The sequence below is a fragment of the Rattus norvegicus genome, chromosome 11 (assembly GCF_036323735.1).
Source record: "Rattus norvegicus strain BN/NHsdMcwi chromosome 11, GRCr8, whole genome shotgun sequence".
Classification (NCBI taxonomy): domain Eukaryota; kingdom Metazoa; phylum Chordata; class Mammalia; order Rodentia; family Muridae; genus Rattus; species Rattus norvegicus.
In genome coordinates this window covers 48,080,703-48,092,399 of record NC_086029.1, presented here as the reverse complement: position 1 = coordinate 48,092,399, position 11,697 = coordinate 48,080,703, and the positions used below count along the sequence as shown (strand labels likewise).

At 46.7% G+C, this 11,697-nt stretch overlaps 1 protein-coding gene across 16 annotated transcripts in view; it reads right to left on the bottom strand.

Annotated features, from left to right (window-relative positions):
• Positions 1–1,114: 1,114 nt before the first annotated feature.
• The window catches only part of Kcnj15 (potassium inwardly-rectifying channel, subfamily J, member 15), a 44,333-nt gene continuing 33,750 nt past the window's right edge, over positions 1,115–11,697 (bottom strand). For 8 of the 16 annotated variants that reach the window (XM_006248128.5, XM_006248131.5, XM_063270252.1 and 5 more), the window contains 2 exons: positions 9,270–9,355; positions 1,115–5,538 (listed from right to left, as the gene is read on the bottom strand). In XM_006248128.5, the coding sequence (XP_006248190.1) occupies positions 4,391–5,538; positions 9,270–9,339 (1,218 nt within the window). In that variant the 5' untranslated portion in view covers positions 9,340–9,355 and the 3' untranslated portion in view covers positions 1,115–4,390. 16 annotated transcript variants of the gene reach the window in all.

The following is an 11,697-nucleotide window of genomic DNA, read 5'->3' as shown; positions in this document are numbered from 1 at the left end:
CATTGGCATTTCTAGGAACTCTGGAATTCAGAAGGGTTGGAGGGCAGCTTGCTATAATGTAACAGCAGACAATCATTTTGGTGGGCATCTGAAGACAGCAACTGAGGTCAGACTTGTACCTTGCTTTTTAAGACAGGTCTTTCATTGGGCTGGAACTTGGCAAGTCAGCTAGGCTGATTGATGAGTGAGCTCAGGAGACTTGTCCACCTCCACCTCCCCACTTCTAGGACTAAAAAGTCATGCGACCACACCTGGTCCCATCCACCCCGCCCCCATAAGTGAGTTTTGGGAGGGACCTGGGGTCCTCATGCTAGGAGGCGAGCACTTTGCTGAGTTGTCTCCCCAGCCACTCCAGTGTATTTCTCATACATTCCCAACCCTTTCTTACTCTGAAGCCAAAGACCATGTCTCCGGTTCCTTTAAAATCCCAGCAAAGTTCCGGCCTCTGTCATTTTGTGGCAGATCTGGAGACCTCAGAGCTGCCACATGTCATTACCCTGAGGTGAATAATCACCCATTGCCAGCCATAAGCCTGAAGATCAGGGGACTTGTAATGGGCACAGGGCGGAGTACGTAGTTAACCTTCAGAAGGGAAATAGGAAGCCCTGCATCCTCTCGAGGAAGTCGTGTACCTCATGGCCTGCCTTGGCCCCATAACTTACAAGTGTTTTACAAGTGAGCTGCACTAGGGGTGGAAATCAACACTTGAGGCAGAGTGGCTTCAGTTTAAAAATACCATCAGGGAAAACTAAGCTGAGCCGGCCTCTGAAGCAACCCTCTCAAACACTGTATAGGCAGTAGGAAGAAAAATAGCCATGCATGGTGGAGCCTTCGTCACAGGCCGCAGTCACCATGCAGAGTCAACCCCTGCACTAAGCTTACAGTGAGTGTCCACCAGGGGCCCAGGCTCCCCTTCCATTCACCCCAACCCTTTGTCTCTCTCTCCCTGGTTCCTTTCTTTCTACACTGATATGTCATCTTTGCACAGATTACAAGGATCTAATGGAGAGAGAATTACATTAGAATAGAAAGGTTTCTCCACACTAGAGTAAGTGGCCTTCAAAAATATATAAGACCTCATTTTACACTTCAGTGATGTCAAAAACACAGCCAATTCAAAGTAGAAATTTAATTCAATTAAAGATCAAACAAAGCAGGTGTTTGTATTGGTCTAAATATTTGATCCACTCTAATGAATATTATTCTTCTCACCGCTAGGCATTTATTTTTAGATATCCACAAACTTCATTGTTAATTTCCCTGTGAATAAAAAGATAACAGAGAACCAATGTTTAGCTCCCGCCCTCAACCCAAAGTGGCTCACTGTATGGGTCAGAGGGTGCGTCTCCTCTTTGTCAGGGGTCACGAGCATCAAGGCAGAAGACATGGCTTGTGGTATACGTTGGTCTGCTGCCCCGTGGTCTCCCAAATGAAGGACAATTTTCGCAGAGTCATCGAGAAGGTAAATGCATTGGGTTTCTGAAGAAACACAAAACTTTCTTCAGGTTAAACACTCCATTGTTTTGATGACTCTTCTGAATCTGTTTCCACCAGGAAGCTGTCTAGATAACATCCAGTACGTTTACTACTTAACTCTTCTACCAGTATATTAACATGAGGCTATGTGATTCAAAGTAATATCTAAGGGATTCTGGAAAATGTTAGGTTTCAAACCAGTCAACTACAGAACTACTTACTAAATACTATGTTACAATAAGATTTATTGACCTAAACATTATTACTTTTTTTTTTTTGTTTGTTAGAAGGGCTCCTGTAATGGAGGCATTATGTAGTGGAGGTTGGCTTTGAACTCTCCACCTCCCAGTGCTGTGGTCACAGGTATGTACCAGCACACCTGGCCCATACATTGGTTTTGAAGGCACTGCATATCTATGTGTATAGTACAAAAAAAATCAAATTATCAGATATTCCAAGTCTGGGTGAATATAGTTTGCTCAGTGATTTTACGAAGATGAGTTTGAGACTGACGTGTTATCATTGTACCGTATACAACAGAAGCAGGTTGCGTTACCGGGATCAATCAGACTCATATGGCCACCAAAGTGGGTTTTGGGTGAGGAATTTCATAATACAATGGAAAAGCCACCACAAACACCCTCAGGGCATGGTTTTCCTGTTGATTCTACTGTAAGTGTATGACATGAATACACAGGATTGCTAGCGAAAGGGACTGACATCTGAACAGGCCAACAGCCAACAGTTCGCAAGAATGGAAAACTGTCTCTGAGAGAGAGACAGACAGACAGTGAGATGGGAGGGGGGGGCGTGCATATGCCTGGAGGACAGAGGAGTGGGTTGATTGTCCTCCTCTATCTGCCTTATTCCCCGAGACAGGGTCTCTTACTGAGCCTGGAGGTACCCAGCAAGCCCCAGTGATCCCCCTGTCTCAGCTCCCCAGGGTACTGTAGTTACAGGCTGGTGAACCACATTTTAGAAGGGTGTTGGGCATTTGGACTGGTGCCCTTACCTACTGAGCCATTTCTCGAGCCCTAAATCTTCCTAAATAGAAATTGTTCTGCAAGCTTCTCCCCCATGGGCCTCAGACTCTCACTGCATTAGCTCCATTCCAACCCAAAGATTTTTATCTCCACATTTCATTGTTGTTTAAAGGAAAGACACTTGCAAATGTGGTCACATGAAGCTGAGATTGGGTGTGTAGTAGTTCACACTGACAGCTACATCCAGCTAAAGTTTCTCCAGTTACTCTGGGCTCAAGTGTTCTTTGGCTTAAAGAATCAGATAAACAGGAGGATAAGTGTGGTAGACTTTCTTAGTGTGACCTTTGATCCCACATGCCTGGGATTGTGTTTGCAGAGCCAGAGCACACACTGGCATAATGCAAGAGGGGTGTGTGTGTATTGCCTGTACTGCCTGCACATTCATGGTCGCATGGCACTTGAGTGTGTGTGTGTGTGTGTGTGTGTGTGTGTGTATGTGTGTGTTTTGTGTGTGTGTGTGTGTGTATGTGTGTGTGTGCGTGTGCACATTCATGGTCAAATGGCACTTGAGGGAATGTCTAGTTTGTCCTGATTTGAGTAAAATGGGCACAGAGTGTTTACCTATTCAGCCAATCCTAGCCTGCGTAATTCTCTTTCCCAAGGAAATGCAGGCATTATACTTCTACATTTTTTTAGAGCCAAAATGTCACCCCTGTAACACTGAGCTATACAACACATTTGCTCTTGGCTCTTGCACAAGGGGTCCTCCTGCTCACAGACACCTCTCCTGTGGCTCCTCTTCTCTGTCATGTGCTACATGCTTCTATGCAGACTCCCTGTTGGTGATAATTCCAGCTTTCTTTGGTGGTGACTGTAGTCTTCAATCCATGAATTAACACAACTGTGGCAGTCACAGCTCTCTGGGATCTGTTTCATTCCTGAGACATTAGTAATTCCGAACAGTTCCTTTGTGGCCAAGGTATGTCCACAGGGGAAAGTGAAACAGCCAAGAGATGGGTGTGTTGACTAAGAACGTGGATGGAGGGCAGACCTGGAGGACACATGGACGTGGGGCTCACACACTCTTCTTTTCATGTGGATCTAGACAGCCAGCATTGAAAACATTACTCAGAGACCCCAACACTGTGTGCCTGGCTGAAACCTGACTGTGTGTGTGGTTGCCAGGATGTCCCTAAATGGTGCTGTTTGGCTTGTCTGTGAAGGACATTCTGAAGGAAAAGGGGGCTTAGTACATGCTTCCCCGAGAAGTGATGAGGACCATAGAGTCATGAGATGGACGTATTTTCTGAACTCTTGATTCCTGACTTGATTACGTTCACTCCATGCAATTAAGGTCTATGGAAGAAGGTTAAAAACAAGACAACTGCATTCTGCAAGCTTTAAGTCCTCGCTTTCCCAGCTTCTTTTGGTCATCACCAGATGACCGTCACTGCAGGTAAAAATGTATGCACTTGAACATGAGTAGGAGTGTGTGTGTCCTTAAACAGTGGGACACGCAAATAGCGAATTACACCTCAGACCTCAGCCGCCAACGCCCTTGTTAGGTGGGTTAAATAAATAATTTGTGTTATAAGCAGGTGTTCTTGAATAGACATACATGTCCATTCACTATCAGCACTGCTGTGCGTCCGCCTTCCAAGAGGAATGCTCCTATCTTCCTACTCTCAGCTCTCCAATACATAGGTCCATTTTAGGGGGGAAAAAAATCTGAACTTGAGCATTCACCTCTGACCAGGCACTCTGAAGACATCCTTTGATATTCAGAAATGCTTGTTCAGCTACCATAGCAAAGAGGAAGATGGCCATGGACGTCTGTGTGGCTTGGGAGCAGGGCCACCCATCCCATGTTCATGGCAGCCGTTGCTTTTGAGAAGAGCCCTGGTTAGGAGATGCCCAGAGGCCGGCCGGGGTCAGACGTTGCTCTGCTGCAGTAGAAGGCTCCTCAGCTCACGTTCCCTCTGGTCCTCCTGCCTGTACTGCTCTTCAAGCTTCTGTTTCTCAGAATCCGCACAGTAGAAGGTACAATCCGGGCTCTTCCGGATCTGCTCAAATTGACTGAAATCAGCCACATACTTTCCATTTTTGGAGAGAGAAACCACAGGCACAAACTCAAAGCCCCAGTAGATCTCCTCTGGGATGTAAGACGTTCGGCTCTGGCAGACTGCGCTGGTGGATTCCACGGTGGCATTGAGAAGCACCACCAATTCAAACTCCTTTTCCTTTAGGTTCTGGGGTGTGAGGTCCCGCAGGGGGCTCGTCTCATCCAACACATGGTAGAAGGTCATAGGCAGGATGAGAAAGGGACTCTCGGAAGAGGAGTCCACGTGGAATTTGACAGTAGCCTGGTTGAGGAGAATGCGCTCTCCCTCTTTGGTAACATGTGTCTGGAGGAGTTTTCCGGAAAGCTGGCACTGAATCAAGAGACTCTTCCTCATGTTAGCCACCTGGATGACCAGGCATAGCTTCCCATTCTGCTTGCTGATGACGGCGCAGTGGCTGAACTTAATGGTCTCGGCTCGCTTTTTGGGTCTTGCAATCTTGGCCAGGAAGGTTCCAGTAATGAAGATTTCAATCAAGGTGGTGATGACCAGTTGGGCAACCAAGAGGAAGATAGCGTGGGGACACTCCTCTGTGATGGAACGGACCCCATAGCCAATGGTTGTCTGAGACTCCAAGGAAAAGAGGAATGCCCCTGTGAGGGAATCCACTTTCATAATGCAGGGCGTGTGGTTAGAATTAGATTCCCCGAGTTCTAAATCGCCATGAATAAAAGCTATGGCATAGTAGACCACCCCAAAAAGAAACCAGGTCATCACAAAGGTGGCAGCAAACAGGGTGAGCTTATATCTCCACTTCATGTCGATGACTGTCGTCCACAAGTCCTGGAGGTAGAGCAAATAGATACCGTCTACCTTGTCAATTCTCACATTGCTGTGTCCACTCTTCGACATGACTCGGGGCCTGTGGGCTTTGAGTCCAACCCCATTGCTGTGCTTCACCAGTGGGGCACTGGACATGCCAATGTGAATGGCCTCCATCCTCAGGCTCCTTGGACCACCTAAAGAAATAACAAAGAAAGATGTGTCTCACAACACTTTGGTAGGACGTCAAGAAAGTAGAATAGGAAATAGCAGAATCCTTTTGTTATAGTTTGGTGTTAATCTCCTACCACATGCAATAACCATATTCTATTATCATGTGCCATCAGACTGAACACACCGTTGTCCCTTGGTATCTTTCAGTTTTAACTGTCGATTCAGCATTATTTAAAACCACAAGGGGAGAAGAGTTTCAATGAGGGATTGTCTAGATCAAGTTGGCTGTGGGTGTGTCTATGGTGGGTTTTTATGATTCTATCAGTTATGGTAGGAAACCTGGGTGCTATAAGTGGAACCATTCCTTAGTCAGGGGATCCTGGCTCTGCAGCTGATTTCCTCTACTAAGAGTAGAGGAAGTAGGCTGAGCAACCCACGTATTCCATGCTCTGTTTCTCCAGTCTGGAGGTGATGTGACCAGCGGTATCAGGCCCCTGTCTCTGTGATTTCCTCCCCATGACGAACTGTAATCTGAATTTTGAATTAAAAGAAGCCCTTTCTTCCCTTAGTTGTTCCCCACACAAAAGATTTATGTATATATGTGTGTGATGGGAGGTTGTATCTGCTGAGGCCAGAAGAAGGAATCAGATTCCCCAGAGCTAGAAGACCTACATGTGATTGTGACTGTCTGACTTGGGTGCTGGGAACTGGGTCCATCTGCAAGAGCAGTAAGCTATCTTAACTGCCGAACCATCTCTCCATAACCCCCCTAAGTTGCTTTTGTCAGGCTGTTTTAACATAGCAAGGGAAGTAAAACTGAGACAGTTTCCAGGGGCTCCCTGTTTCTAGGGTGCCCTGTAGATACAAAACCCCATTGTGAACCATGATTCCTTTAGGGAAATGACAAATTGTCTGCGTGCAATCTGTGCATATCATTCTCAGTACTTTAAACCATCCACAGATCATTTGTTGAACTTAACCTGGTATGTATAATACATGGTGAAGTAATACCATGCTGTCTGCTTGAGGAATAATCATTAGAACATTGTTTGCATATGTCCAGGGCAAGCGCAGCTGCACCCAGTGTCCTTACCCCTCTACCCACCAACCAACAGATAGAGCAATCAGGCGGTAGAGGGGATGCCGAGTGTGGATGTAAGGAAGGAAATAGAACTGTGAAAGGCAGGCTAGCTGACTTGAACTGGAGCTGTGAAAGCAGCAGAGCAAGGGACAGAGGCTTTGGAAGAGCTATTTGAAACTCTGACTCCTCAGCTGATTGTCTATGCGACGCAGCATAAACTTTCAGCCTCTCTAGACCTCAGCTCTTTAATTTTTAACTGGGAGTAATTCCTTTATGCCTGTGTGGGTTTTTACCCTATCCTCAGTAGCAACCTCTGTCTGTGTTTGTTTGCTTTTTGTTGCTTTGATAAAACACTGATGCAAAGCAACTTTGGGGGAAAGGGTTTATTTCATCTTACAGGCCGCAAGCCAGGGTAGGAACTCAAGGCAGGAACTGAAGCAGAGACCGCAGAGGAACTCTGTTTATGGGCTTGCTTCCTCTGTCTTGCTCAGCTACCTTTCTTATATAGCTCAGACCCACCTGCTAGAGGATGGCGCTGCCCACAGTGGACTGGTACCTCCAACATAAATCATCAATCAATAAAACGCCCCCATAGAACTGCCTACAGGTCAGTCCGGTGAGGTAATTCCTCAGTTGAGATTGCCCCCTTCTAGGTAATTGAATGTTTATGGTTAGATAAGGAAGAACTAACTATGTCGGTCCTACTCCTTAAGGTTTTGTGATGATTAAATTAGCACCTATGCAAAGCCTTATTCTAAAAACGAAATGAGTTATTTTTCTCTTGATGATACCAGAAGTTATGCAGATAGCTTACAGAACATTACCAGCAGCTACGAAGAGTCAGCTTTAATGATCCAGAACTGATCTTACATATGAAATTATACATATGTGTGTGTGTGTGTGTGTGTGTGTGTGTGTGTGTGTGTGTGATTGGCTACTCATAAAATAGTTTGGGTATAGCAATATTACCCCCAAGTATTCAGAGACAAAGCAGTATCGATACGCATTCAGACCTCCCTTTTAACTTGCATATGTTGGAGCAATTCTTTTGCCACCCCTGTCCAAGTGAATAACTTAATGTTTAGGAAAAGCCCAATTATCACGCCATTAAAGGCCCACTAGCAGCAAGTGATTAAACTTTCTTAACCTCTCCACTGACATGCAGGTGATTCTTAGACAGGCACTACCCATGTCATTTCAGGTGTGATATTGAGGTACACACACAATTCTGCTCTATTCTTTAGATCAAGATAGAACCAGCTAGAGGAGCCTGTTTCAAGAACAAATCAAAGAGTATGTGCAGCGAAGAAGAAATCTAACATAGTCTCAGAAAAAAGAAAACAACCTACCGAGAAGTAGCTCTGGGCTCCCCGCTCAGCCTCGGGGAGTGGGGAGTGCTTTGCCCTGCCTGGAGAGCCAGCAGCTGGGGAGGAGCTGGCCCCAAGGCTGCAGAGCATCTTATAGCCCCTGCCTGCTGATGCTGACGAGACTGATGACTCCTCCAGTCCTTGGAAAAGATAACGTTGGAGATTCAGAGGAACTCTACCTAGCTGGCATGTTTTATTTTGGTTCTTCTTTTTAACCTACCTCATTGGTATTTTAAGAATCGGGGTAAAAAAAAAATCCCCCTTTTGAGAAGCAATAAATGGATAGTCAGTGCCTTATGATTCAGGCCCCAATCTTTCTGGTAGAGGGACATTGTGGCAATAAAATTCGTTTTAGAATGAATGATGCAGGCAAATCCCTTTGTGGAAACAAGGGTCCCCATTGAAGGCCAGCACCTGCTCAGGATGTAAAACGGTGCCACGGGCCGTTAAATCTTCCTGTTGCGTTATGAACACCCTTGAAATGGCCTTTTTATTCTTTCTTGGAAAGATACTTTTTTTTGTTGTTGTTGAAAAGGAAGGCTGTAAGTTACTTAGAGTTTCAATGTTTTGAGGCCTACTCTACACTTCCTAAGATCTGTTACTTAGAGCCAGGGACACTGCAAAGAGCGTGGAGCCTCCTCCTTGTGCCCTGGACCACGCTCCTTAGTTCACAGTAAGGAAGAAAGTAACCCCACTGAGGCTTGGAAACGGCCTGCCATGCTGAATGCAGATGCAGGCCATGACAGGGGCTCTGCCAAAGACAAGCACAGCTCACATGCAAGTGACCAGGTGGAACTGAGGGGAAAGATAGAGGACAGAGAACGGCTGGGGAACACGCGTGCCACTCAGTACACTGAATCCAAAACAAGGGCTTAAGTTTTTCCAGGACAAGTGAAACGTGAGTGTCCTGCACATAGAGGAGGTGCTTCCTGTACAGCACTCTCCAGATTCGGAGACTGTGGCCTTGTTCCCTGGAAAGAAGGGCTGTGCGGCTTCTGTTTCTCCCCCTGCTCTTGCTGGGGAGTTGACTGGCTGGGGATGAACTGTGTGCCTTCCTGTTTCTGGTAAGCTCTGGTCGAAAGCCTGAACACCTGGCTTTGGGATCTGTGTGAAAATGAGCAGTGCCTCCCCTCCGGGCGATCAGGGCTTGGGACTTGTGTCTGCAAGTGCGTGGTTCAGAATCCCTCTGAGGGAGAAACAACAGCTAAGGGACAGTCTCAGGTCTCAGGGCAGCCTCTAGCCTCCAACCCCTGCCCCCAGTCTATAACCCTCTGCCCTCCAAGCCCTTTACTACCTGGTCACTCACTCTGTAGGTCAGGAATCTTCTGCAGGGCAAGTGGCGCGTCCTCGCTCCCCTTCACCCACCTGGCTACCATGGGGCTGTGCTATGGCCTGAAAGAAAGAGGGACAGACACGTGCTGTTCACAGGTAGATCAGATCGGAGAGCACCCAGCCAGCCTGGCCCCTGAGAATTCCTTCAAAGCACTGGGCGTGGCATTTACCTTCGAATCCCTGACCATCTGGCAAGATGCCAAGGACAGGCTAAATGGCCAAGGATTTTTAAGAATGAAACCACCGTTGTTGTTACCAACATAGCCTTCCCGAGGAATCCAGCCCCTGGAGGGAGCTCATTGGCAAGAGGCGGTGGAGAGAAAGGTCAACCCACCCCCACCAAAGCTGTAGTGATCCAAGCAGTAGGCAGGAAGGGGAAGCGCAGAGGAAGTAAACAGCACACACAAGAGGGGAAGAGTCCGGAATAGTTCCACTGCCTGTGGAAATGCACTGCTACTCTTGAGTCATGGAGAGTTAGGTAAAAAGGGCTGTCAACACCATCTCAAAATTGACAGACTCTCGAGGAGGAGGAGATTGAAACCTGGAGGGAAAGGCTCAGCTGGGAGCTATAGGAGGAAGGAGGTGCAAAGACTGTAGAAGGCACCAGCTTTCTCCCAGCCCCATCATGTGCTCTGTGTAATCTGTCTAAACTCAAGGTGCTTTTTTCATTCTTCTTTTCTGAAATTCTCTCTCTCTCTCTCTCTCTCTCTCTCTCTCTCTCTCTCTCTCTCTCTGTGTGTGTGTGTGTGTGTGTGTGTGTGTGTATGTGCAGTTTACCAATCATTTATCAACCAGTTCACAATCACCTATCATTTTCCTATCTTTGATCAACTATCCATAATCCACGAGTCATCTCCACGGCACCTATCAAATAACCTATTAGTCTACGATCTGTCTGAACATTGGCTGTTACCTGGCTACCCTTGTTCTCCATCAGCCTCTGCACCTTTGTGCCTGTCTCAGGTTCACCCACTTCAGATTGCCGATCAGCCCTTGACTTACGGTAGTTACTGGTTTACAGTTACAATATTCTCTACTCTCAGCCCCTTCAGCGTCACAGAGACCAGATCTTCATGGGTCTGCTGTGTGACTGGAGGACAGGCCTTTGCTCATCGCTCTGCTAAGAGCAGTAATCTATCTGTCTTATACACACCAGTTCGGTTGACTCCTTGGCTTCTGCCCTTCCCCATATGCCCAGACATTACTCTGGTTCTTCAGCAGCCTTCTTTCAAGAAGTAAACTTCTCGGTGGTTAAGAGCACTTGCTGCTATTGCAAAAGACCTAAGTTGGATGCCCAGCAGCCCCAAGGGGAGCGGATTGGATGCACGTAAATTCACACGTGCACACACACACAGACACACACACACACACACTCACACACACACTGCATAAATGCATGACAATTAAAAAAAAAGGAATCTGCTTCTTGCACATTTTATTTTATGAGCTTTCATGTTGCTGCCTTTGGTTTTCTTCCCCCTCCCCCCCACCCCCAGTGGTTCTACAACCCACGTGTCTTATCTCCTAAAATGTTAGGAGACATCCATAGTTTTCTACAAGCTGATTATGGGTGAGCTGATAAATGGGCTTCTGTCACGTGTTCCCTCTTCTAATCCTCCAGAGAGGCAACACTCCATGAAAGCCACACGAAAGGTTAGTCTCTGGAAATAGCATTTAGTTTCCCAGGTTTTAACAGGAAGCAGTTAGAGCTTCCTGGTTGGGATTATAATTCTCAGAGCTATGACACCTTCGCTGAAGTCCATGAAAATATTTAATAGCGGAGTCACAATTGCCCTTTCCTGCTTCTAGTCAAGAAAGACACACGACATGGATTTGTTTAGCCTTTGCCCTGCGGTACGCCATTTGTTTTCTGGAGAGAGTGAAGAATTAAGTTCAGTTTGGGAATGAATCTATACAGTGGGCACACGGTGGAAGGCTGCTTTTGCAGCGCCGAGAACGAGATAGGGTGGCAGGAAGTGGAAGACAAAAAAGATCTAACAGAGAGATGGGTCCTTGCGAGAGTGGAGGATCTGGGAGGGAGGCAGAGAACACTGGGATAATCCTTTGCTGAAAGTAAACAATCCGTGCGTGGCCAGAAAGCTGTGGCCAATTAGTAGAAAGGTAACGGGCAGGAAGCATTCAAAGTGAAGAAGATGCAGATGGATTAAAATAATATAGTGATACACAATCTAGTCAGAAAGCCCAGGGTAACCGTAGTGGCCCGTAGAATCCACATAGCTTACACAACATTCACACGGCAGCCACACATCAGCCATGTGCCTGCCATGTGGGACCTTTACTACGCATGACTGCCGTCCTCCAAGGAGAGCACTACCATTTATGCTCACAGAGGGGCTGTGGAAAAATGAGTCATTCACTCCTCCAATGTTGAGTCACTAAGT